Raw genomic sequence first — 27,418 nt, 5'->3', positions numbered from 1 at the left:
TTCACAGTTTATTATACTGGCATTAAAAGGTATGGATGTATTAATGTGGCTTTGCTTGCTTTGAAAATCTCTGTTCTTTTCCACTACCCTTATTTTGGCTGCTACTGGGAGTTACAAAAGCAGCAGTATCTCTGTTATATTTTTCACTGAGGAATTTGCCTTTTTTTTCTAGAGCAGAATCTCTTGGTGACAGGAGATTTATTTTCCCTCTTTTTCCCCTTTATTTTCTCCTCAAAATTAAATATCTTTTTTTCCCCTTTATAATGCTTGCTCTTCATTTTGTCGGAGATGACGATGAAATTCATGTGCTCTGCCAAAGTCAGTGAGAAAGGAAGAACCTGCTACACCTGGGGCAAGGACCAGTCTGCTGTATCCTTATACAATTTCTCAAAGATCCTTCATGTGAAGGCAAGCAGAAGCAGCGAGGGGCTCTGCTTTGCTCTCCGTCAGCTCTGCAGTGAGCGAAGCCCCTCAGTCAGAGCCGATGAGGTGTGAGCTGAGTGAACCTGACATCACCAGGCTGGTAAAACAAACCAGGTTATTTCCAATAGCTATCAACAGAGGCTTTGCAGTGGGAAATACTGCTCCTATTCACCCTTTTATTTGCCTCCCTGATTCAATTATTTACCTCTTTTTCAAAAAAATGGTTGTATAACACAAGGAGCTGACATCTAAGATTGGTAATGGAACAGGTTTGCTTCCGAGCTGTTACTGTGAAGAAAATGAACAAATGCAGGGAAAACCCACTGGGGTTCCATTTTCTTTTTTTCTCCTGGGTCACTGGGAGTTAGCTGCATGTCTTAATGATGTCTCAGTAAAGTCTGAGAGCTGAAATTTATACAGACTACTGCAAAAGAGCATGCTTGAAAAGGTAAGTGGTAGGATGCTGTGAAGAGAAATAAGGCAGAAATACTAGAGAAAGAAAAGAGATTAAGGCATACTGGAAAGAAGACAGGGAAAAACCTGGAAGAATTACAGCAAAGAAGATAAATAGTAAGTGTGATGTTGAAGGAGGAAGGTATTAAATATGAGTAACTATGTTAGCATTCTAGATCTGTCCAGGTGGGATGGCTAATGTGCTTCACCCATCAAAGGTCTAACATTGATTAAGTTTTCTATTTTCAAAGCTGAATCTCCTTTGCAGTTTTCTTGCTTTTATGGAAATGAGACACCTTTAAGATGAATGTGAGGTCCTAAAAACTACAGGTAGGCAAACTAGTATTGCTGGATTTATTTATTTTTTTTAATTAGCCCACCCACTCCCCTTGTGTTTTGCTGGTAGGGTGAGGCTCAGGGAGCCGAATCATGATGGAGGTGAGGCAGTTTCAGGTGTTGCAAGTGCTTGCCTGGCACAGATCTTGAACCTGCCAGAGGTGAGGTGTGGAAGCAGAGTCCTGCTTGTGTTGCACACTGGCGTGGGATGAGCACAGCAGACTGCAGTGTACTCCTGGGCCAATAGGTAGGTAGATACGAGAGGAAGGGGCCTGCTTGATGCCTGCCTGGAAAACTCAATCCTGCTAGGTCTGTAACAGCTGTTGGCATGAGTAGGAACCTGCAATCTTGAATTTGACTTCAGTCTTTTTGTATGAAAACATTTTTTACCCAAAATTAAAAAGTCTGTGTGATTAATATACTCTGTTACTACTGGGATTAATATCCAAGCCTTGATGTAACCTGCTTGTACCTCCATGGTAGTTTCATTGTACATGTGGAGTAGGCACAGTAACCAACTGCATGTTTGTGCCTCTGGTAACTTAAATCCCGTGTTGGCACTTGCCCCATTTATGTCCCTTCATCTAGGTTCCAAGAAAATCTTAGAAAAGCAAATGTGTTGCAATAGTGGCAGTTAATTATTCTGTGCTTTGGGTTATGCAAACTTCATTTTAATTATGCAATGAGCTTGTATCAATATTATTTTTGTTGTCATGTATATAATTTTTTGTGACGTCTCTGTTTAAAGAAGTTGTAACTTTAACAAGCCATCTGTTAACCTTACATAGAAAGGAAATGCTTTTGCCAATTACTCTAATGAAATCAGAAAAATCATTTCCTGGTCTCCAGTTGTATACCAGTCACACTATCTTCTGTCAATAGGAGGATATTGAACCATATAGGAAAATACAGGCACAGTTTTACCCTGCTCTGAAATACAGCCACGATGTTGTAGCCAGTGATGTCAGAAGGTTTTATTTTTCATTAAAAAGTCTTTGTAGTGCACAAACTCTTTTATTCAACATCAGAGAGTTTCCTCATCAGTCAGGTGGGAAGGCTGGACATAGGAACCATGGGAAGACATTTTGAGCTTATGCCGGCCTGACTAGTAAAGATTTTGATTTAATGACTTAAGAGAGTAGGAAAGAAGGAGAAACACTTCACCTTGGGTGGGAATAAGCAAAACTGCACAATAACTCCATTTTGTCGTTTGTGATGAAGCCATTAGAATTGGCTGAATGGAAGGAGGAGCAGTAGTGGACAGAAAAGTCTGGAATAATAGGAAAGGGAAAAATGAATGGTGAAAGCATGGAAGAGCAAGGGAAGAGTCTGTAGATGGAAGACATTTATGAGGAGACAAAAAGAAACACAGGAAATTGCCTAAGAGTTGACAAATGATGTAAGTCCAAGGAAAGTCCTCAAGGGACCTAAATGTATTGGCACTGTGCAATGTGAGCTGTCCACGTAGGAAAGTCCCAAGCCCAAAGGAAGGGGAGATTTGTCATTTTCATTTTCCTTCCCTTGGAGAAGTTCTTACAACTCCTAAAAGGTAGTGGGAGACAGATGCAGAAGATACTGGCATGGGGTTGCTCTGGAGTGGGGCTGGAGTTGTCTGTAGTACAAGGGACAAATCCAGCAAGAGCAGCCAGGTGCAGCCCCAAGAGGCAAACTTATTGCTGCCTTCCCACTTCTCCAGCCTTTCTGGACACCAGAGCAGGCGGGTAGGGACACCATCCAGCAGTGAGTCAGGGGAGCATCTGTGCACGTGTGCTTTTGAGCCCACCCTGCTTGCTTCCCTCTTGACCAGTGCTCTCAGTGATGAACTTGAGGATCAGAACCGGATCTTTTATCACAGTGTTATCAGTAACTTTCACCAATGGATCTGAAGTCAACCCTCAAGATGGAAGTATTGAAAATAATCACAGTGCTACTCCACAGCTGTCATCTTGCATTAGAAGAGCTTTTATACTGCAGTACCCTCTGTGAGGTAGACTTATTTTTGATCCACAGTGTAAAGGTTGAGTGTGCTTTTTTGGAAGCTGAATGCGACACAGCATGATGTGATTGCCCATTCAGAGTTAAGGAACCACTGTCATGATTTAATTAACTGCTTGTTCTGCTGATCCCTGAGTTTACTTAGACTTGAAAGAAGTAAACATAATTAAATTAAACAAAGGTTTTTCCTTCTCACACATGCTCTGAGCCCTTTTGCTTCTTCCTTGAGATAACAAAAAGCTTATGAGTAGCAGCTTCAGTTGTCTTTGTTGTTGTTGTTGTTGACCTGATGCAGAAGGCTGGCAGGAGAAAGATTATGCACAGGTGCAGTATGTGCATGGCATCAGAAGAAGAGGACACATGGGTGTTTGAAATGAGTTTTTTAAAATTTAAATTCCTGTGTTAGATTGGCAAAAGGATAAAAATGTCAAGGGTTCGATGTTGCCTGTCGCAGGTCAAGATAGTTTTGACAAAAAGGGGTAATGTTCGAGTTGAAACCTTATCAAAGCAGAGGAAAGAGATAGAAGAGTTTTGAATTCAGTTCTCAGTTTATCCAAAGGCTTTTTGTATGTAACTGCCTTAAGCTGCATAACCCTTCGGTGCCTTGGGATGTGATTCTGCAGCAGATTTGGGTTGTTTTCCACCAGCCTGTTCAGTTGTACTGCTGCGTGTCTGCCTGTTTGGTTTTGAGAGCACAGTCACAAATTTACAGTGGTTTCTTTGTCTGGCCACAGACAGAGAGCATCATGTAAAAGCACATCGTTGTCCAAATGCAGGCTTTCTGATTCCTCTTGAATGGAGCTGTGTCTGCTGGCAGCTTGGGCCTGCCCTCTCCTAATACCTTGCCTTCATTTCTAGTTCTTCATTTCTAGTGTCTGTGCTGGAGAGGTTTGTGAAGGGAAATGTAATCACATCACAAGACAGTTCCCTTATATTCTACTACATGTGCTTGTGTCGCGTTAGTCGTCCACAAATGACCCAGCAAGGGGCTTTGCAGATGTCATTTATGATGTGCTATGCCAAATTTACCAGCAAATCTCTGATAACTACTTTTACCATGTAATTTTTCAGGTGAAATTACACCCATCTTTCAGGAAGTTAATTCTAGACAATATATTTTTTTTAATTGTTTTTACTAATGGGTAAGGGAAAGTGGGTGAAGAAGCTTAGAAGTGAAAAATACCCAATCTATTTAATCCTCTTTGTCCTCTGGAGCAAGTCTTACATCAATGAAACCAAAGTTGATTAAACACAATTTGTTCTTGACTAAAAACAGATTTAAAAATAAACAAATCCAGGTAGTTTGTCAGATATTAAAAATTAATTTGACTCATCCAGAATGAACTTTTTTTCCCATCTTTTCTTTCTAAAAATTAGTACTCTCTTTTCTCCCTAACTTCTTTTCATTCAGTCCCTAAAAGCATTGTGAATAGATGGCAGGAACAGTGTTACTTCACTAAATATATTGTTGTGAATTGCATCGAGCTCTGCTTCACAAACATATCTGACAAATTTTAATTAGCCTGCTCTGTTATACACTTGGTTCCTCTTCTCAGTTGTATGTCTGCTCTCAGTTTACCACCCTAATCTTTTATCCATGATCATGGTTACTGTTTAGCTAACGACTTTAGCCTTAAATATTCTTATAATGTATTTCTCTGAAATAAAATTTTGCACTAAGTGTTCCTAAAAGCAAAGCTCTCTAATCAGGCAGATGAAACTCATTAGTGTTACATTTCAAGGAGCCTTCCTTTGATGCAAATTAATTAATTTTGCCCCAATGCAAAATTGTCCTGTCTATAATGGGAGCTAAAATCTAATAAGATAAAAGAAACTCAGAGGGGAAAAACTCTGTCATGAGAGCACAGTGAGATGAATAGCTTTTGCCAGTCTTGGAAATGATGATGTGTTTCACAGCTCCAAGGCTGGATATTTTACAATTGCCAGTGTGTTTTAAGTTGCTGCTGTGAATTGATGGGTTTACATTGCTGGTTTTCATCCCTACAGCAGACAGTGACTGTGATCTAATTTATATTGTTCATGCTGGCCAGTGGTCAGTGCTTAGACCAGAGGCTGCCCTCAGTCATTTGTTTCGCTGTATGAACACCAGGATTTCAGTGGATTGGGGGGTGTCTGAAGTGTGTGGACTGATAATGGTCCTCTGAGCTCATTTCATTTTGAAACTCTGAAAGAACATAAGAGATTTACTGGTAACGAAAAATCTGGCCACATCCTCTGTTTCAGAAAGGCCAAGCATTTACAGCATGGAGGTGAAACAGGCACCAAAAACCTGCTGTAACAGGCAGACCCACAGAATCACACAATATGCCGAGTTGGAAGGGACTCACATGGATTGTCAAATCCAACTCCTGGCCCTGCACAGGACCAGCCCCAAGAGTCACATCCTGTGCCCGAGAGTATTGTCCAAACGCTTCTTGAACTCTGTCAGGCTTGGTGCTGTGACCACTTCCCTGGGGAGCCTGTTCCAGTGCCCAACCACCCTCTGGGTGAAGAACCTTTTTCTAACATCCAACCTAAACCTACCCTTACACAACTTCAGACCATTCCCTAAGGATCTGTCACTGGTCACCACAGAGAAGAGATCAGTGTCTACCCTTCCTCTTCCCCTCACAAGGAAGTTCCAGACTGCAATGAGGTCTCCCCTCAGTCCCCTCTTCTCCAGGCTGAACAGACCTAATGTCTTCTGTGATTTTTTGGACCTTAGAGTTAGCTCTTGACTACCCTTGGCCTGGCTGTGTTTAAGATATTCCAAAACATATGGAATACAATCTTTCTGCTTCTTACATTCAACAAGTCTAATGTCAGATAAACTTCCGAAATGAAGATGAATATGGTAGAGGCTTGGTAACTAACACACACGGTTAGGCTGTGTTTTCAGGAGTACTTGAAGAGCTCTCAGTCTCTTTCCTGAGTGGATCAAAGTCTGCTGAATTGCTTTCTGAGCTCTGCTTACTCATATCATTAGCAAGTACAAAGCTTTCTCCTTTGTTCGCTCTTCCACCTCACTTTGAATACACAATATGCTGTTCTACTAATTAGGCCAACAGGCTGAGGTTAACAAACACTCAGTGACTGTTCTTATCAGCAGGCTTATTTATGCATTTGACTATTTTGCTTTCTGCTTGTCTGTGATGTGAAAGAACTGGATAATTCCTGAAGTTTTAAATAAAAATTATAATGCAGTAGAAATAATATTACCAGGGTGGTTCCTCAACGAATGGAGTCCACTTGTACTATATGGGATGGAGTAGTATCAGGACCTGGTCAGAAGTAATCCCTGAATGCTATGAGTGGCTGTTTTCAGTGCTGGTGGTTGAGGTTGCCTAAGGCTCTCATATGCTGTTCTCTTTTTGGAAGCTTTGTCTTTCACTCTGTTAGGTGTTTTGCACTCTGTATCTGGTGCCAGAGCCCTCAGCACCAAGCAGCTTCTCAGCCTCCCTCCCCTTGCCAGGGCTCTGGAGGTGATGGCCAGGGTTGATGTGATGCAGATGTGTGGCCTGAGCTCACACCACTGTGAGAGCAGCTGTGAGGCCCCCCCTTCACCCTTGCCTGAGCTACACAGCAGGTAAGCTGTGCTTGGTCATGGCTCTTGCTGATCCCAGCTTGCCAATGTGACTTCCCAGCTCGACCTCAGAACCGCTTGCCACTATGGTCTTGTCTGGAGACCTCTTGGCTGAACCTGGGTGCCATCCCTGGGCTGCCCTGCTCCCCTTGCCCGGGTGCAGTGGCACTGCCCACCTGCCCCCAAGAGGGCAGGATTGGGGTGCAAGCCCGAGCAGAGCAGTATTTGTCAGGCTCAGGTAGTACTGATGGAAATGTATTATTTCCTTGTCCTCTCTAGGCTGCACTGCATTTCCAGACAGCACGCAGATCAGTTTGTCCAACTTTCCACTTGGCTTTCCCCACCCCTGGCTGATGGTTCTGACTGAACTAAATTCTGTTTACTCTAGTAACACAGGGAATCTTTGCTGACTGGTGCAGGACCAGAGCTCTGTTGCTTCCTGCAGGTTTGACTTGAGGTGTCTTGGCCAACACTGAGCAGATAAGGAAAAAAAAAGAAGATTGTAATTGGCACTTCTGTACCCACAAACTCCAGAATAATTGGAGCAAAGAGCCCTTTCAGGACTTTGGTTCATAGTCAGACAGTAGTTTTGTTTTAAATGTAGCTGATTGATATTAAGTTTGTGGTATGATATTCAATAGTTAATACAAATTAGAGCCTGGTTTCTCCCTTGTCCCAGCAGCATGTAAACTAAGCCTTTGCAAAAAGCTTGCAAAGGTGATGTTAGGAAAAACTACACCTTGTTTGCTCAGAGCAGCAAGTAACTCATGTCACTCGTGATTTTATTTAGCTTTTACGAAATGAAAAATATTTCCTGCCTCAGATGAAAGGGCTAATATTACTTCTTTAAACAGTCCAAAGCAAATATACAAAGAGTGACTGGTCTGTTGGCTGTATGTGCTTCAGTAGATTTACACAGCAGCTCTGGCTTTTCAAACTAAGCATGCTTAAAGGCTATTGGTACTACAGCTGGCTGAGTGGGTAATTTGCCTCATTGGTTCTTGTGCTTTTCATTGCAAAAAGATATTTGTAAATGTTTTAAATCACTGTGGAACCTAAATTTCCCTTTTTCTTTTGTTGCATATTAACTGCTTAAGAATGAAATGCTTTATTATTCAACAACTATTCAGTAGCATCAAGAGTTAACTGATTGCCAAACCACCCTCATGGGGATGTGGTTCCCTTCTCAGGGGATGAGTTATTACACAGAGAGTTCCAGACGTTTCTCGGTGATTACTGTGAGTTCAGTGCGTGACACTGTCGTAGCCTCATGCTGGTGAAAGGCTGGGTGAAATGCTCTGGGCAGTGTTTTTTGGAAGAACTGTGGGTTCACAGAAGGGAGCAAATGGAAGTATTCCCTGTAGAAAGCCAAGGATTTGGGATTCAGATCCATACATTTCTTAGAAAATTTGAAAAGTTTTGGATTTGAAGCTTTTTAATTCCCAGCATTTAGGTAAATGACCTAAGTCACAATGATAGGTTACCTCCTTGGAATGGGAGAAGTCAAAGCTTGGCAGAATGAAGATTAGAAAGTGAATGGAAGCAAATGTTGCTTGGGTGTTCCGACAATAAATGCTTTATAAATATTAAAAATCAGCAGAAGAAAATGAGTCAGATTTTCAGACTAGTAGTTTTTTGGGCATCAGTATATGAGGGCATTAATAAAATTCAATCAGAATACGAGGAAGATCTGTAAAACCTATATTGGGGAAAAAAAATGTTTCAGAGGGCTGCATGATGTTCATCTTCACTCTTCCCTGCAACTTCCATAGTGCTTGACTAAGTGCTATGAGATTCTTAAAGGCATGACTTGTCTGGAGCAGTTAATTAACAGAAAGGCAGAGGGCTGTGATTAGAATTTGCAGTAATTCTGGAGAAAGTAATTAGAGCAGCCTTGGTATTAAATTGTACTAAACCAGTTTTGTTCAGGGATTTAACACTTCATTCCCTTTTCTGGAAAAGCTTCAAGTGGCCACTTTGCCTCAGGCAAACACTCCTGGTTGGAAAGGCAGATGGTTGGGCCACATGAAGTCCAAGGGATGGCTGAGGAGGTTTATACCCCAGAAGTGATATTGTGAAATTGCCCTATTGGAGATTAGAGCACTTTCTCCTATCACGTGGGGAGAAGGGGTAATTCCCACTGATGACCTTGATGGGATTGAGAAGACTTTAGGGCTGACTGATTCTCTCCTTCAGCCTTGCTGTCTTCAGGTAGATAATCTTATCTTTCAGCAGCAGATTAATATCCTTACAGATCATTCCCAATCTGCCCTTCCATGGTTCTTGCTTCAACAGTTGAACAAAATCATCATCTGACTCTCTCTGTCCCCCAGTGGTGGAGCCTTTGGGAGCCCCTGTACTACACTTATTTTTATTTTTTCTGTCTTTTTTTTCCCCCCACAGACCAGCTTCTTCAGAGTGTTGGTGAATACCAGACTTGTGCTCAGTCTGGAAAGATGTGCCAGGTTAATTGAGTCCCTACATGTTTGACCCATGACCCAAGGAGAGCAAACTTTCTCAGAGTGGGAGGAAGAGGAGAAGGTTTATGTTGTTGTGTTTCATAGACAGCAAAAAGTGGGTCCCTGTGCTGCATGGCTTTCTAGGGAGCGGATGATCTGGAGGTGTGACAGTTTGTTCTTAGTACTTTTCAGCCTAAAAATTCCCAGATAATTTTTCTACAAATGTGTACCCCCAAGTGTCAGAACCACTGGCTGATTGCAAGCCATGCTGTCAAGTTCCTGCTTTGAAGAACAAACCAGAAACCCTCCAAAAACTAGAGAAGAAGAGACAGCTGTAAGTTAGCAGCTGAGAAGGAGGAATGAGTTGTGGTCTTCTGGAGTCACTTGATGTTCCTGGAGCTACTCTAGCAAAGGACCCAGAAAACATGGAACTTCAATCTAACACCACACTCTCACTTGGATCCGGATGCTGCTGAGAAGAGGCATTTAATGAGGAATTATGAAGGAATAATGTAATTGAAAGCTGATCTCGTAGCCTTCATGGTGAGTGCTGTCACGGTTGCTGTCACAGTTGCTCTGTGCCAATGTGACAGGTTTTGTGGCAGCCGCACATGGTAAAGCCCTGTCCTGCAAAACCTGTGATCAGCTTGACCCACTTTTGAGCAGGGTCAAACCCGTGTTTGATCCTCAGGTGCTGATTATCTGTCTGGAGGGCTTTGTCTGCATGAGAGGCTATATGTGAGAAATCTCCTGTGGGCTTTAAAGAAAAATTAATCACTGTATCGCTTTGTTACTTTTAAGTAATTCTCCTATAAAACCATCCATAGGTTCCCAGGAACTGGAAAGCCTGTGCAGAGAGGAGCAGAGCAGGCTCCAGCGAGCACCCAGTGAAAACAGGCTGTAATCGAGTCTGTTCATGCTTTGTGGTTCTGCCCTTTCAGACTACAGGGCATGGGCTGTGGTGAACAAGCACTTCTTACTAAAGCAGTGAATCAGCTTCAATCTGGTCCCCAAAACTCTAGTCACCCCAGTTGTTTCCTTATGTAACTCATCAATTTGATATTAGGTTAAATTTCCTTGGCCATTACTGACCTGTTCACAGTGTTTTAGCAGTTCTGCCCGTGGGCTCTGGAGAGTATGAGGAGAGGGATGACCAGTGTCCCAGAAAGCTCCTGCTCAAATTGGAAATGACAGGGCAAGGATGGGAGGCAAGGACGCTCCTGTTTGTTTATCAGACTGGGCCCTCAGAGGTAGGAAGTGCCCTTAACTCTGGCATAGCTGGCAGCTCAGTTTATATCCTCTCCGTGGCTCATGTGCTGTGAAGCTCATGTGCTTCTGCTGAGCTCAGCTTCACCATTTGTGACTTGATGTGGCCCCTCGGACTGTCCTGTGCCCTTCCCTGTGCTTTGTGTCTTCAGGTACCTGTAGATGGTGACCAAACTACTGCTTCTGCTGTCTCTTGGGGAGAGAGGAAACAAAGCTGCTGCTTAGAAGTGCTTGGGTGGACTGGCTCTTTCTTGAGCATCTTTACAGGTCTGACCTGTAGGGGAGGACATCGGTGTCCCTTAACATTAGAATAACCCAAATGCGTACACCAAGAGCAAACTGGCTTTCCCAACGTACCTTTTAAAAGCTTATAGCCTTTGAAGGAAAAATAGATCTGAGTTAAAGTAAAAAAAGAATAAAAAAAAATTCCTTCATTCACAGCCAAAATGACTGAACTCAGCTGTCTTCTGATGCCTGAGGAAAATGTGACTGAGAGTCGTATTTTGTGTTTTCTTTCACATTTTACCAAGGGTGAGCACAACATCTTGACAGAAAGGAAAGCACGGGAATTTCATTCTGGCTGCTATTAGGAAGTACCCCAGATTTCCAAATAAAAGATGCTTACCTGCAATGGGAAAGCTTCTGGAGGGCTACCTAGTCAGTAATGAAAAAAAAATTATGCAGAATGACATTTAGTTCTTCTTATTGCTGCATTTGAGCCAGGAAAAATTGACAGATTAGTCATATTCTATTATAAATGTCTTACTGTACCCATGTTTACATATTTATCATTAATATCAGGCTCTCATACACTTAGGATTCTGGGTAAAGATCCTACGAATTGTTTGCTTTTTGAGTCAGCTTGTTTGATGAGGAGATCTATTCTGCAAGAAGGAAGTGAAATGTCTCTTTTAAAGTTAGGACATATGAATAAATACTGCATTTTCTTTATGAACGGAAAATTGAAGCATCTCATCACAAAATACATTTGATTAGCAAACTGGAAAAAATAATGGCTTTTCCAGCTATGTCATCACTTACAGCTGTTCTCTTTCACTCTTGTGCTGAAGAGTTTAATGTCTTCTGGGAAGACAGAAAACAGTGACATCACTGGAGATGCTGGTGCAGGTGTAACTGTGCCTGCCTGAGTTAGGTGTTCGCCTGCATATCGGCTTCATCAGTATGATTTATCATGCACCAGTGTCTAAGAGATCTAGCTGGAATCAAGGTTTCAATATTTTAGGTGCTGAAGAGAAAAATACAGGAGATTTTTCAGACATTTGAATATATTAGGGTAAAACTAGTTGCTGCTGATTTTGAGTATTTCTTTGAAAGGTAGGTTTGAAAGCAATGTAAAAAAAAGATCAATCTCTCCTTCTCCAGACTCTTAAAGCTTCCAAGAGATTATGTTCCTGGGGAACGTTTTGGCTTCTGCTGTGGACCACAAATCCCCTTATCTTAATGTTGCCAAGTCTGACCTGAGAGGAGACAGTGAGGACTGAGATTATTGGAGTTTAAAAACCATGAATTTTTAAAATATAAACATATGTCTACATGTATGCAGAAAATGAATGACAGCATATATGATATGAAAATACATAGTTTCCTGCTAACAGAAATGTAATTATTCTTCCTGTATGTGCAGAATGTTTTGAGAAAAGAAGTAATATGCTGCAATTTATTTTCACAGCAGAAAATGCACTGTTATTTTTAGTGAAGGGCTCAATACATCTACCTGCCGTGTTTCCCTTTGAGACTACAACCTGTACTACATGCTGCCAAGCACTTAGGGGAGTCCCTCACTGCTGAGTCCAACTTTGCTTAGAGCCCCTCTGCTTTGGGCCCAGCCCTCCCAGCCTCTCATTTCTGATGCAGTTTGCCTTCCCTTTCCCACAGGCAGCATAAAGAACACTTTACAGCGAACAGACAAATGTTTGGAAGTGGCTGTGTGGACACGGTGGAGGAAGACAGATCCCCTCCATCCGAACCCTTGCTCGTCTCAGCCCCGTGGGGTGCAAGTCGGTGTTAATGCAAACCCCACAGAGTTACCTATAAAAAGTCAGTCTTCTCTGACCCCTATTAAATGACCTTGTACGGGTGACTCAGGAGGGAAAACGGCTCTTCTTGCGCGGGTTTATTCCGGGGTGCAGCGATGGTGGGTGCCCGGTGGCTGCATCTGAACATCGCTGCTCTGCGAACTCTCTGAATGAACAGCCTCCAGCGGGTGCGATGGAGAGGGTCAGCCAGTCCCTTCCCCAGCTGGGACGGGCAGCGCTTCCCCCCACCTTCCTCCCTCCCTCTCTCCATCCCTCCCCCGGCCAGGGGCGGCCCTCGCCCCTCCATAAAGCCGGCCGGTCCCGGCGCTCCCCCGTGCCCGCCCGGCCATGCACCCCGCGCCCCGCCGTGGCGGATCCCTGGAAGCGGCGCCGAGCCGGGATCCCGCCGGACAGGTGAGGGGAGCGGGATGGGCACAGGGAGGGGAGCGGGACCGGCCCCGGGGACAGCGCTGCGAGTGGGGCCGGTCCTGGCTTTGCGGGGAAAACGCTGCTTCTCTGAAGTCGCGGTTCTCGGAGCGGGGAATTGGGGGAAAGCGCAGCTTTCTGGTCCCGGTTACTTGGAGAGCGGCTAATTGCCCTGGGCTGCGGCTCCTCTGGTATCGGTGGGAACGTTTCATCGCTGGGATCGGGATAGGACTGGTTATGCTGCTTCTGGTCAGAAGTGTGGGGAAAAAAGTAGTAAAACACAAATGCGAGCACATGAAATGAAGGTAGAACAAAAGTAACTTCTGGTGCATCATTGCTTAGGAGACACAGGGTGTGATATAGCCCAGAAAAATTCACTCATAGGTTATTTCACGTTACAGTGGGAATATGCTCAATGTATCAGAGAAGATCAGATAAAATCAGGGCTTATATGTTGGCTGCAATTACTTATACCACGCAGCTGATAAAGTCTGTAAAATTCCTTGTGAAAACAAGAATGCTGACTGTAATGGAGAAAAGTTTTACAAAAATGTTGGTTTGCTGTAGCCCTCGGATATTTGGAAGCCAAATAAGGGGTTCAGTACAGCTTTTGGTTTGGTGACTGAAAACTAAATCTAAAGAAGACCTTTGGTGTGGCTGGAAAATGTACACGTAAAGTGACCTCTAGTCGTGGTCACTCGTAATATCATGTCTTCACCCTTCCCTACTAAGAACTGTGTCAAAAGGACAGCGACAAAGTAAGCAGCTACTTAGAGGGAGGAGGTTATGAAATGTCCGTTGAGACTTTTTATCAAGCATGATTAATGTCAATCCGTATCAAATACTTTTTTTAAAAATATTTTTTTTCTTCAATGGATGGCTCTAAACTGTAACTTCCTTTAGATGAATATGTTTGGATAATTTTAAATCCTGGTCATCCATTAGTATAATGAATTAAATCACAAAACATGCACCCTCAAATATCTGTCCTTTGGGGAGGAGGAGAAAGGAAAGGTAATTGCTATGAGCTCCGAAAAGAATAACCTTTAACCTCACAACACCTAGTTATTGATCTAAATAAAGGCTTTAGGATATCCTTCTGTTTGCATATTTTCATCAAGACAGAGTCAGGTTGATGGAAAATCAGTTAATGATTTACATCACTCATAAAAAACATCAATGCAATATTAATTCCCCCTCACCCTCCAAAAGGCTTTAATGTGTTACCGTGCAAAGGAAAAGTGTCCGATTTTATTACAGTTTAGTTACTGCTACAGAATAAAAAATGAATGTGAAGGTGCAGCCATTGGAGGAGAGGAATTGTTTTGCATTACCATTTTCTCTTGTCTTGCACCCAAATGGTTGCTGCATTAATGCAGACTTGTCTACAGTCCAGTTTCTGATTGAAAGTGAAAGATAAGCGTTAGTGTAGGGTTAAAGATGTAATTGGTGTGCGTTTGGCATTGTAGGCATCTGAATTTCTCTTCTGCAACTTCTTCTAATTTGCAAGTTAGAAGTCATTTCTAGAACTTAATATAAGAACATACCGCATTTTGTTGCATTTTCTTCATCAGTCTCTTAAACACATAACTTTATAAATGTTGTCACCTGATTCTAGACGCAGTTAGTTGCAGCAGCGAAATACAAAATAAGAACTCTTTGATGCCTGTATTCTGTTCTAGTTGTGCACCTTATAACGTTGCATGTAACTGTGCCAGATCTCATAAGATGGTCTGGTCTTCAGTCATGATCCTGAATATGGAAGGAAGCCAATATGCTGCATATTAGTCATATATATAAAGCAGCCCATCAGTTATTGCCTTCAAAGACCACCATCTAACTCTATTTGTAACGGAGACTTCTTTGCATCCAGTTTCCTCTACAGCAGTATAATCTGAATAGGATTTGGCTCACACAAATGGCCATTTTTGCACTTGAGAAAACAGCCAATAACCTATGTGGAATTGTGGAGTCAGTAGATATTTCTTTTCTACTTGAAGTACCTTTGCTCAGTGCCTCTTCCTGGCTCTTGTGATCATGATCTGACACTGAAGCAAACTGTGAACCTGCAAGCTGCTCAGCTGAACCTGGACTGGGCCCTGTCACACACTTTCAGCAGAGAATTTGATGTCTGGACTCCAGCTGGTGGAGATCAGTGACTTTTCTGAATCAGAAACAGTGTGAAGGTCTGCCACTGTTGTTCAGGATCATCATATAGTGACAACTCATTAGAGATGGGGACCTGGTCAGAAATCCAGATATTTTCACTAGCATCAGTGGGCTTGGACCTCTTCCATGGGATACCACCTTGGCACCCTAAAATGCTCACATATAGTAACCTGCTTGAAACCTTTCTTAGAGCATCATCAAATATCTGCCTCATTGTAAACTCAATTTAGGATGAAACTAATTTCATTATTTTGTGAGGCAAATTGCCTTCTTCATCAGAAATGTTCTCTTTTGCCTTCAAAATCAGAACATTTTGATAGAAGACAGCTAAAATCTGGGATTTTTATTTTTAAACCACTTAGTTACAGATAGAAACATTTAGCTGTTCAGTATTATCATTTTTAAAGAGATTTAAAGTTGGAGAGACTGTAGAAGGGAGTCAGTGGAACTGATGTGTTTTGATTGCATTTTTGGTTTGCTCTTTCCATTTCTGAAAATGTCTCCAGATAGTCATATCTTTAAAAGCTGTGTCAGAACAAAAAATAATTCCAAATAGCAATAGAGTGCCTTCATTGTTCCTTTTCTGTCTCGCTGACTAATTCAGAAACCTCACCTTTTTCTTTCTATTTTTGTAAGGTTTGAAGACGTGAGACACAGCCTCTTCTTCTAAGCCCTGTATTTTTTCTTTACTTTGCATTTTCCACCAATATTATTTCTGTTTGTGGCCTGGATACCTGTAGCTAAGGATATGATCTTTGATATCAACACAGCCAGGAGTGTGATCACTAGTAAGGTACAAAAACCACACAGTGTTTGAAGTCTGAATTTTTACTGTGTGATTTGGGTGATTATGCCAAGGATTTGACATAGGAATTAGGGAACCTGGCAGATGGAGTAGCTTGGGTGGGGCTGATCAGAGTGTGTCTCTCTAGTCAACAGGTTCTGGTTAGCATAATATTTGAACTTTTCAGGTTTGTCTCCTTGCTCTATGGAAACAGTGCTTTACAGTTCTGTAATGAGAGAAAGGCAAATGATTTTTCAGTTCTGATCTACTGAATCCCATTCCACCTTTTCCTATTTACATCCTGCGGGATGTGGATTGTTCCCTTTACTAACATTCATTGAGCTTGCTAATGAAGTGTTTTATTTAACGTACTATTTCTGCTGACACCTTATAGTTCCCCTTCCTCACGGTAACAATGCTAGTTATAAACTACACCTTGAAAACATTTTCTGCATCCTTGGGAATGACTAAAGATGTCTATAAAACCACTCAACAAAAAAAAAAAAGATATCTTGGTATTTCATTCTCAGCTCTCACAGATTCCATGTGTCCCTTAACCTTATGCCTGTTATTGTGTAATGATTTAGTTCATAATTTTCCTTTTGTGGTTGACCAGTCAAAGCACAGCATTCCCCCAAGACAAACTGAAATGTAAAAATTCACACTTTTTGCACTACTTCCTGTTCAAAAAACCTTTTTATTTGTCTGAATTTAGTTAAATAAGTCAACTTACATGATGATTGAAGATAATAAAGAGAATGAAGACAATGCATCTGAAAGAGGAAGGACAGCTATCATTTTTTCCTTGAAGAATGAAGTCGGAGGACTTGTAAAAGCATTAAAACTCTTTCAGGTACATTATAACCATATTGGTACAGCTGCTCTGTATTTTGAAATTGTAAGGATATTTTTGGAACACACTAGAATGAATTACATCCATTTATTAATGATTCTTCACCTGGCTCCCACTTTGCACACAAAATTACCCAGAAAGGCAAATTTATTCCTCAGAAGTTAGATGATGGTTGGCTAAAAATCTTCACAAAAATTCTCATCTGCTAGGACTAAATACTGAGAGAGATTTGTCTTTTCCCCTTGTGAAAAGAGGATTGGCACTCTTTTTCGCAGAGTATAAGAGGTGGGTCTGAAGCTCCTGCTGATGGTAGGTAGATATTTGGGGTGCTGGGGTGCTGGCCTGTGCTCTGCTAAGTCCAGTGCCCTTGTCACCCTGTCCAGACTCTGGGTGGCAGAGGAACTGCAATTGCACAGCTGCTGGGCAGGTATTGCGTAAGGAATATATGCAGCAGTGCCACTGTGCTCTGTCATGTGGCTCTGCATGTCTTAGCCTGGGGTTTTCTCAATGATCCTAATATAAAAAGCAGGATTAAATAATTTTTCAAATAAAAAAGAAGTGGAATTTATGCCCTGAAAACTACTGTTTTTAAATTTCTTGCTTGGTTGTTAAATAATTATACGGTGAATTGATCAGTATTTTGGTGAATCTCCCCAGACCCAGTTGCTAATCAGCTTCCTATGGGAGGGATGAAAGAAAAAGGTCTGTGAATTTAAACTTCCTGAATGTGTCTATGTGCTTCCTGCATGTAAATAAAACTGAAAGAACACAGGTTCTCTTTCGTTTTCTTCTGAATGGAAAATCAAATAATTTCCCCCCTCCAAAAAGCAAATTGCTATCAAGAGATCCAGTTAACTGAAATAGCTTCATAAAGATGGTGAATAGTCCATGGCAGTAAAATATTAGTTTGAAAAACAAATTTTAGGTTTTCAGTCTATCTGCTTGAAAACATTACTTCTTACAAAACAGGAGAAGCACGTAAATCTGGTACACATTGAGTCACGAAAGTCCAAGAGACGAAATTCTGAGTTTGAGATCTTTGTGGACTGTGACAGTAACAGGGAACAACTGAACGAGATCTTCCAGCTCCTGAAATCCCATGTCAGCATTGTCTCTGTGAGCCCAACAGAGCATTTCAATGGCCACGAAGATGGTAAGTACAAAAGGCATTTCCGACGAAAATGCCCTTCTGACTGTGTTGGTTTGAAATCTTTTTATGGTGTCCACATCTGCATTTGTGTAGTGTCTTCAGTCACTAGTTACCAGGTGTGTGCTTCTGTGTTGTGAGTGAGCGTAGTCTGGTTGACACGAGCAGAGCTGCGCTGGCTGGTGCCACCTGGCAGTACAGGCTGCTTCAAGCTGCTGCCAATTGTGTATCTGCTGTCTGTGCTCCTGTCCCTCTGCAGCATAGCCCAGCTGGCACCAGTGAGGGTTCTGCATCCATGCAGGTCACTAGAGGCGAAGTCTGAATGCAGGGCTTGAGAACACCACCACGATAGAGGCGTAATACTGGCAGATCCCAGTTCAGTTCAGACACTGGTGAGAGTGGAAGATGGATTCTGCAATTTCCTCATGTAGTTCTTGATTTCCTTATTTTTTAACCACTTTTTCAACATAACTGGTTCCTTATATTAGTGGGAAAGAGGTGCCTTTTAACCTTAGGATGCTTTGCATCCTGTTTACCTTTACTTCTAGCTAAAGAGGTGCCCTAAGTTCAGGGCAGTAGGAAGCTGGTCCTATGTATTTCTCAGCCATTGTGCTTGTGAAGGACAGATCTGGTGCTCTTGGATAAAACAGCTTACTTTAGCTCTAAGTAAGGTGAAATTCAATCCAAACAGTGCCCTGGCCTTTCTAAGTAAACTGAAGAGCATTGAGGCAGAAAAACAGTGTATTAACTGCTCTGCCAAGAGCTTGGCGAAGAACCCTATTAGGCTAAAAATAACCCCAAAGTAGTTGGTAGCAAAACTGTAATGATGGCCCTCTCTAAGGCTGCAGGGCCTCCTATTCCTTTTCCCCTACAAACTCCTCAAAAGGCAAAGCTGGATGCATAACCACGTACATAACCACGGAGAAACATCTATTTCCTGTGGTCAGTAAAGCGGGATGGGAGCACTCTAACCTGCTCCCATTCTGCCCAGGGAACACAGGCAAATCACTTCTGTACTCCTTTGCACACTTTGTGCACTGCAAGATTCCCAGCAGTGTACACAAGGAGACCTTGTCTCTCTGGGAGCCTCTAGATCTACTCTAACAACACTTAAGGGCCAGAGAAAAACCATGTTAACTGTTTCCTTCCCAGAGGCTTTGGAGCTGGCTGTGCTCTCTAGGCAGACTGTGGCAGTGACCGAGGAGGAAGTGTGAGCTGTAGGCTGGTGCCAGATAGGCAGAGGACTCCCTTGTCTTATTCATGCCCTTTTAATTTATAGATTTAGCTGTAACCGCCATACTTGAAAGCAGCGCTTCCTCCCTCAGCATGTTCGGTGTTATTAATAACCTTGTGGATTCCATGTGTTCCTTAGACATGGAGAATGTTCCCTGGTTTCCAAAGAAGATCTCAGATTTGGATAAGTGTGCGAACCGAGTGCTGATGTACGGGTCCGATTTGGATGCTGACCATCCAGTAAGTACTTTTTCCTCCCTACACCCATTCTGTAGTGAAAAAATACTTTGTGGAGCTGACTTTAAAAAATTGCAGCTTTTCTTCCTCCCTCTCCTCTCCCTCAATGGCGCCTCTGTGGGTCTGAGCACCTTCTCTTGGGGATTTCATGTCTCTTTCTTAATTCAGGCAAGACTGAATTCAGCTCCTGTGCCTTTCTGCAAGGCTTACTTGTGGTCTGGGCCCTGAGTGGTTGCATACAAATTAAAAAAGAACAAAACAAAACAAAACAAACAAAACCCCCCCAAACAACAAAGAAAATAAAGCATGCTTGGTTCCTCCTCTTTCTTTCTTCCTTACTGGAGCAACCAAATTAGTATTTGGGCAGTGCAAATGAGCAATTTGTTCTGTAATTTAGAATAATCAAGCAGTTACAAAGTTTGTATAAATACTGATATAACTAAAATTAATCCTTGTCTACTGAATATATAGTTGTATACATAAAACAGCTCATTCTTTCTTTGGAGTATTTGCTTACTTCCTGGTTATCGAACATTTCAGACTACAGCTATGAGGTTCCTGTCCTCTCATTCTTACACAGCACATTCTTACACTTCCCAACTGAAGTGTCATGTGTCTTGTTTCAAATTAATTTATTTATTACAGGTTAGAAACTTATTTACCTTTGTTTTCTTCCTTTCCCCTACCAGGGTTTCAAAGACAATGTCTATCGCAAGAGGCGAAAGTATTTTGCAGACCTGGCTATGAACTACAAACAGTAAGCTTGAATTCTTCCAGAATAAGACTTCTGGGTGCTTTGAAATAATAGCAGAGTGGACTGTGAGGAGCTCACCTTCCCTGGGCTAGAATCAGGATGAGATATGCTTGGCTCAGGAGTCAGAGCCAAGGGGGTAAAACGAAGGGAGATATAAGAGAAGATTAACAGGTAGATCTAGCCTATCTTGCAGCTCTGGTCAGTCTGAGGCAGTGCTGCTTGGCCATTACGGCATCTGCAGTAGTGCTGGTCCTCAGATGGGCAGCGATGCCAGCGTGGTGTGTTTGGACTCTGCAGTTCCTCCCCACTTCCCTGGAAATGGGTGCAACAACGAAGGAGGAAAGACAATGCACATTTGCTCAGCTGCATGTGCCAGGACTCACTGACCATCAGGCAGAGCCGTCTTTGCAAAGGAGAGGGAAGGGAGGCAAATCCCAATATAGCCCATTGACCACAGAGTGTAAACTCTCTGGGCAAATGCTAATACTTGAATTTTCTTTCCTGGTTCAAACTAATGCATGTGATATGTAGATAAGAAGATTTCTGTGAAAAGAAATTCGGAGAGCTTCTGTCTTTAGAGATGCTGCTTGGGGGAGGAGCTCTTAAAGCAGTAAGAGTTTCACAACTCAGTGCTGTGAATTCTTTCTAAATGTGATTTTTCATGTTGATGTTGTCTGATCAAATTTAGGTGTCAAGTTCCTCAACTGAAAACGACCTAGAAAGCAACTGTTACTACAGCACAGGGCTGATTACTGTTAATGTCTTGTTGACAGAGATTCCCTTGGGAAAAAAATTGCCATGCTGGTTACCTGACTGGCAGTGGAAGCTCAGTGTAACACTACCATTGCTATAATCCATTTTAATCAAGGTCCTGAAGACTAAATAGGAGAGACAGACTACAATTAATATGTTCAGACAGGTGCTTGCCTCTTCTGCATAGAAGTGTGATTTTTACCAGATGCTTTCACGCAATGTGCTGTTAATTTAGGGAATTCTCTTTTCCTAAAACAAATCAAAAGGGTAATGGAAAGTAATTGTAGACATGGAAGTTCAACTGGGAAAAGGATGCGTTCTCAGATCCTGAAGCTGTAAAGAGGTTATGCAAGTATTTTTAATCTTACTCTCAGAATTGAACACCTAAGAAACTGTTTACGGAACCAAAGCTTTCAGGCTCCAGTGAGGTCAATGCAGAGATTCTTGACAATTGTTTTAGGTGGAAAAAACAGCAAACCCTTAGACTAAAAGCTCTCCAGGGCATAGACTAGATCTCACTGTGCATTTGACAGTGTCTAATGCACCCTGGCCAGGTGTCACAGCCATATAGGTGTTAAATAGTAATAGTAGGTAAATGAGTCACCTGTTATTAAGCATTTACTGAGGAATGTCCTTTCTTCCTCCTCTCCTTGTAGTGGTGACCCAATTCCCAAGATTGAATTCACTGAGGAGGAGATCAAGACTTGGGGGACTGTGTACCGAGAGCTCAACAACCTTTACCCAACTCATGCCTGCAGAGAGTACCTTAAAAACTTACCCTTGCTCACCAAATACTGTGGCTACAGGGAAGACAATATCCCCCAGCTGGAAGATGTGTCCCGCTTCCTGAAAGGTAATGTGCTAATTTTCTTACATGAAAAGACTAAGGCCCACACTATTTTGTTGGCACAAGGGAACATCCTTGGTCACTTCTGCTTGTATTTGTTCTGGTCCTTTAAGAAGCCTTTTGGCCATCTGAGTTTTAACGTATTGTGTCTTGAACATATAAAAACAGTGACATTTGAGGGACAATGATACCTTGGGCTTGGCTAAAGAGATATGTAGCTGTAATGTTGACTCTAGGCATGGAATCACAGGAAATCCACTGACACAGAGATAGGGACATTTTTAATAAATGTTGGTCATTCTCAGGCTTAGGCCTAATTTTTCTAATTGTGTCTGATTTTCCCACGTGTTCTTGAGGCAAGGTAGTGCTGTGGTTTTCACCTCAGTTGCAGCAGGAAAGCTGTCAATGTTGTGCATTCTACACAAAACTAATGTACAGTTTCTCTGTTCATTTTCAGAGCGTACAGGTTTCACCATTCGCCCTGTTGCTGGATATCTGTCTCCCAGAGACTTCTTGGCAGGACTAGCATTCAGAGTTTTTCACTGCACTCAATATGTTAGACACAGCTCGGACCCTCTCTATACACCAGAGCCGTGAGTCATTTAATCTTGTGGTAGAATTTGAGAAAGTTTTGATTCTTGCTGTTCAGAGCCAAGTTACTAAAAAGCTGTTCAAGAACACCATCATAAAACTTACTTTTAAGGTGCTGAAGACTCAGCCTTCACTGAACATAATGGAGTTTTAGCATGTCGAAGTTCCACCTTTATAAGTACAGGATTTTCAAAAGTACATGTTACTGGAGATCTCTTACTGATGTCACCGTGTGCAGTTAGTTTAATATTCAGTTGCCTCATAAATGTGGAGTTCAGATCTTAATTTTAGACAACTTCATTTTAAAATATGCATTTAAGTATTTATGGAGAGTTGGTATGACCTGCCCAGTTGCTTTCAGATAAGTGAGTGACCTTTTTCTGTCTTTTGGATATTAAAGCTTAGTGCAAGACATTGTATCTGTTCAGGGGTGCTGCTTTTTCACTTTGCCACAAAGACAAATAATGAGATTTCTTGTTTTGTTTCTTTTTCCAGTGATACCTGCCATGAGCTCCTAGGCCATGTCCCTCTTTTGGCTGAACCCAGTTTTGCTCAGTTCTCCCAGGAAATTGGTCTTGCATCACTTGGGGCCTCAGATGAGGCTGTCCAAAAACTGGCAACAGTGAGTGTTTGAGTGCCCAGTGATTCTATCAAAAGCTTTGTGCTTTACTAGGCTGATCCCACTCCATCGAATAAATTTGGAGCTTCATGTTAACATTAGCCACAACAGCTATAAGATCTATGTGTTTCACTGGTCCCTGGTTTTGGAGCATACAAAAATTTTCCATGCTAGGAAAACAATACACTTTAAAGTTGAGATGACTGGTATTTTTCTTCACTTGACTGTCAAGTAACGGTTCAGCTTCTGCTGGTAGGTCACTTTTTCCAGACCAGAAATTCTCTGGTCTATTTCTTCCAAACAAAACCTTTCTTGCTAATGGGAACATGATTCAAGGATTTTAAAAGTAATCTATTTCTTTAATGTGTAGAAGGAATTGAAATGATATTCAATGTGGTGAGTGCTAGCATTAGGTAGTCTTCAGCCAAGAAAGTAAAATAACATAAATTAATCTAATTTTCTGGACATCCATTTCTGGCAAAAATATTTTGAGATTAAAATTAAATTTAGATGAAAAATAATTGATGCCAGTTATGAAAGAACTGGTTTAGTAACTTTTTTTCCCCATCTTGTGTAGTTAGTGGTAAAATTTCTACTACCTTCAGTGGGAGCAGAATTAAGCCATCTATGAAAATAATGTTTCTTCCTGTATACCTGCAGAAATCCTGAAATCCACCAAACTGAAAATCTTCAATTTTAGAGGACACTAAGCAAATGAGAAACAAACTCTAGTGGGCTGTTTTCACTCACTCAGAGGCCCTCTCTCTCCAGTGTTTCTTTTAAGCTGAGGCTGTCATTTCACATCAATATTTCTCGAAACCGATTTACGTCTCACTGTTCCCACTAACATTAGCAGCTTCTAGCCTAGCTGGGTGATCTATAACATCCTTTCCCATGAGAATCATGTAATCTTGTGGTTCTTTACCCTCTTCCATTCTGGATTCCCTCTTTAAATATCTGAGGACAACTGAGGGATGACTGTCTGATGTTTGCCACTATCTGATGCTACCTACAAATAGAAATGCTCACATCTACTTCACCACAGCATCTTTGATGAAGGCTGAATTATTCTACTTTCTTCTCTGTTTCAGTGCTACTTCTTCACTGTAGAGTTTGGCTTGTGTAAGCAAGAGGGACAACTACGAGTTTATGGGGCTGGCTTGCTCTCTTCAATTAGTGAGCTCAAGGTAAGACTGTCTACTGCTTATTTAACTCTTTTCTTTGTACCCGGTTATTATTGCCACTATTTTGCCTTGCTTTTTATGAAGTATAATTCTAAAAATCTTCCTTTTGAAAACTCTTAAATACCTACTAGGCTTTAAGAAAATTCACTGTGGCAATAATTATGGGTTTTTTGGATATATGCTGAGCAGATCCCCTGTCTTTTGCAGGAAGCAGTAGATGACTGGTATTTCTTAACATTCAGGTCCAAGCAACTTCTTTTAGATTAAAGCTCTGTTGGCTTAGCCAGATTCAGAAAATATTGCTCTTGTTTACACATGAGCCTCATGTCTGTGGAATCCCATTTTTGACACAGACTGGCAGAATATGACCATTCAGAGTAATTCAGTTTGTTCAGCTTTAAATGCTGTTTATCTGCAGATAAAAATTTTAAGATGCAATGCACTAAATATTATCTCAACCTTTTTTATTCACTTTGCTACATGTCATGTTCCTCATGGATTCTTTGGATGGTGATGCTCCTCTGACTCATGATAACACATCACCAGCACTCACTCTCTGACAGTGCCAAAGTCAAGCCTTTTGATCCAAAGGTCACCTGCAAGCAAGAATGTCTCATTACAACTTTCCAGGAGGTTTACTTTGTTTCTGAGAGTTTTGAAGAAGCAAAGGAAAAGATGAGGTACAGATTTCCCCCCCTCTTTTATAGAAGCAGATTTCACTTTGTACACCTCTCTGTAGCAGCATCAAATCCTTTTATTCTTATCACAGTTTTGTAATTATTTTTTTCATGGGATTGAAAAGTCAAGATTTGTATTTGCTTTATCTTCCATGTAGTGGGTGGGAGAGATGAAGAACTATTTTTAAGTAGTTTTGAAAAGTGGTTATTTATACTGGCTGCGTACAGAGGATGCACTGGTGTTTTTTGGTTGGTTTTTTTTTCACTTCTATAGAGAGTTTGCGAAAACCATCAAGCGCCCATTTGGTGTGAAGTACAATCCGTATACACAGAGTGTGCAGATCCTGAAAGACACGAAAAGCATTGCCAGCGTGGTGAATGAGCTACGTCATGAGCTGGACATTGTCAGCGATGCCCTCAGCAAGATGGGCAAGCAGCTGGAAGTTTAACACCTTGTTAGCAGTGTGGTGCAATCCAATTCTTTTCTTTTCCTTACTGATTTCTTTCATAGGCTTATAATGTGTTGTAGGCTGAACTCATTCCTTTACAAATGGAAGACTGAATGGCTCATAAGAAAAATGTCATCTTGTTTCTCTCTGTAAAATCCCTTACATAATGTATTTCTCTATCCCCCTTAGATAAAAAAGGTCCAGAGCTGCCTTTTAGAAGCTGATAGGGGAGTAGAGAAAGTGCTAGACTGGAGAAGAAGTGTGGTCTTTGGATCAGGGCTGGGATCAAATGCCCCAGAAGGTGGCTTATGAGGCAATAATGGAATAATTCACCATTTCTGCCCATTTCTGACTCCAGTAGTCTTTGCTACTGATTTTATAGCATTGAAGACTTGATAATGTAGAAGCTGTGGTAATCAGTGCTTCTAAGCCTGTGCTACTAAGCTTAAAACTTGAATGATTACAAGGCACACATCAGGACACAAATAGCTGGAGGTTCAACATGATAAAATGGAGGGGTCAAATCTTTCAGAGGGATTATTCTTGTCCCCAAAGAATTGCAAATGTGCTGTTTGGCATGCTTCTAGTATAAGGCAGAGATACAGCTGTTGCGTGCATCCTAATTTTAAGAGATGTGCTATTGCCTAAGAGTCAGGATTTGTATTGCTGTCCTTGATATTCCACGTGAGGGAAGACCTTTCCTTACAGAGATACCATTTGCCTTTTTCCTCATTGAAATAATTTAGTAAAAGTATAGTAAGACATCAAGTGTACTGCCTTAGAACAAAGCCTAGAACCATTTCCAAAGTACAATTTAATATTCAAAAGTTTAAAATAACAGCCAAAGTTCATAGTTTAGTGTGGTTTTTGTAAAAATAAATATCCTGTTGATGATTGCTCAGTCACTTTATCAACCAGCACAAGTTGCACATAGGTACGTTTAGCTTCCTCTTTACTTGGCTTGAACACCTTCATTCCCTATCAATCAATTGATAACTGAAAGGCCTAAGCATTCAATAGGAATTCTGTGGTCATGAAGGCAATAAACCACTTTGTAGTGTAAGGTACATCTAACTCCAAAGAGCACTTTGCAAGTGGTGGGAAGTAGTGTCCTGATGAACTGCCTGTATTTCACAGTAGCAAACTTGCCTGATTTCAGGGCCCCATAGTTTCAAGCATCCTGCCCAGCTGTGCAAAGCTGTGCTGGCTGCTGCTTCTGCAAGCCCTGCTGATGAAATGGACAGGAGGTGACACCTTTGAATGGGGATCTGTGATGTGCAGGGTGTATTTAATAGCACTGTCAGCACTGGTTTTTCATAGGTAGAGCTTATCAGGAAATCCAGTGCAGTAGAAAAATGAACTGATATCTTAAATACACTGGAGATGATTGTTCAGGATTTTGAGAACTTTAAAGGACTTTTGTGAACCTCTGTGCTTGAAAAGCAGCTTGAGTTTCATATGCTTTCATAGGCCACATCTGCTCCATAAGCAATTGCTGGCCCAACCTTTCCAAGTAGATTCACAGTTTAAATTAAGTCTAGATCACTTTTTCCTGTGGCTATTAATTCATTATAACTTTTTTTTTTAAAGAACATTTAAGATGTAGAATTATGGTCTACAATATTTATGGCCTACATTGCACTTCATTTAAAAATAGATTTTAGAAACTTTGTCTTTCTAAAAAAGAAACCTTTTAAGTGAGTAGTGAGGGAGGATCTATTTTGCCAGCTTCTGTGATAATGTTCAAGTGCAGTTTTAACAACATTGGGATTATTATGTTGTGGAAATATACATAGGTCTGTGTTAGTTCAATCCTTGTCTGAACTATGTATACATTTCAAATAGGAATCCTTATACTTGTTAAATTAGCACCTACTTTCAAATACTCTGTAAAAACAGCAGTTGTATCTTTTATTTGCACTTGTGTAGAGAAAAAAAAGCCTGCTAACAATAATACAGAGAAGATGCATTTCCATGACATTAACAATGTGTATGTTTGGCTTCACCCATCCAAACCTCCTGGCTATACAGAACAGTAATAACTTAAACATTTTAAACTGTTGTGGAGGCTTTAAATGTGGACGAAATAAATGACTTGCTGGTAATTATCAGAGGTAAAGCAACCTTTATTCCACCGCTGTAGC

At 41.4% G+C, this 27,418-nt stretch overlaps 1 protein-coding gene across 5 annotated transcripts; it reads left to right on the top strand.

Annotated features, from left to right (window-relative positions):
• Positions 1–913: 913 nt before the first annotated feature.
• On the top strand, positions 914–27,382 carry TPH1 (tryptophan hydroxylase 1). Of its 5 annotated transcripts, none has more exons than XR_003537075.1 (12): positions 914–993; positions 16,646–16,783; positions 17,753–17,936; positions 19,303–19,403; positions 20,090–20,157; positions 21,564–21,760; positions 22,212–22,347; positions 22,841–22,967; positions 24,056–24,151; positions 24,695–24,828; positions 25,100–26,019; positions 26,083–27,382. XR_003537075.1 is itself a non-coding variant. In XM_027701436.1 (11 exons), the coding sequence occupies exons 1-11, from the start codon at positions 12,900–12,902 to the stop codon at positions 25,272–25,274; spliced, it is 1,422 nt and encodes a 473-aa protein (XP_027557237.1). In that variant the 5' UTR covers positions 12,880–12,899; the 3' UTR covers positions 25,275–27,382. The 5 variants fall into 5 exon arrangements, 1 of the variants encoding a protein (XP_027557237.1); XR_003537074.1 differs by lacking the exon at positions 914–993 and adding an exon at positions 9,705–9,792; XR_003537073.1 differs by lacking the exon at positions 914–993 and adding an exon at positions 12,880–12,965.
• Positions 27,383–27,418: the final 36 nt, after the last annotated feature.

This window comes from Neopelma chrysocephalum, unplaced genomic scaffold (genome assembly GCF_003984885.1).
Source record: "Neopelma chrysocephalum unplaced genomic scaffold, ASM398488v2 Primary Assembly neopelma1_24, whole genome shotgun sequence".
NCBI lineage: Eukaryota > Metazoa > Chordata > Aves > Passeriformes > Pipridae > Neopelma > Neopelma chrysocephalum.
This window is presented reverse-complemented; position numbering and strand designations above follow the sequence as displayed.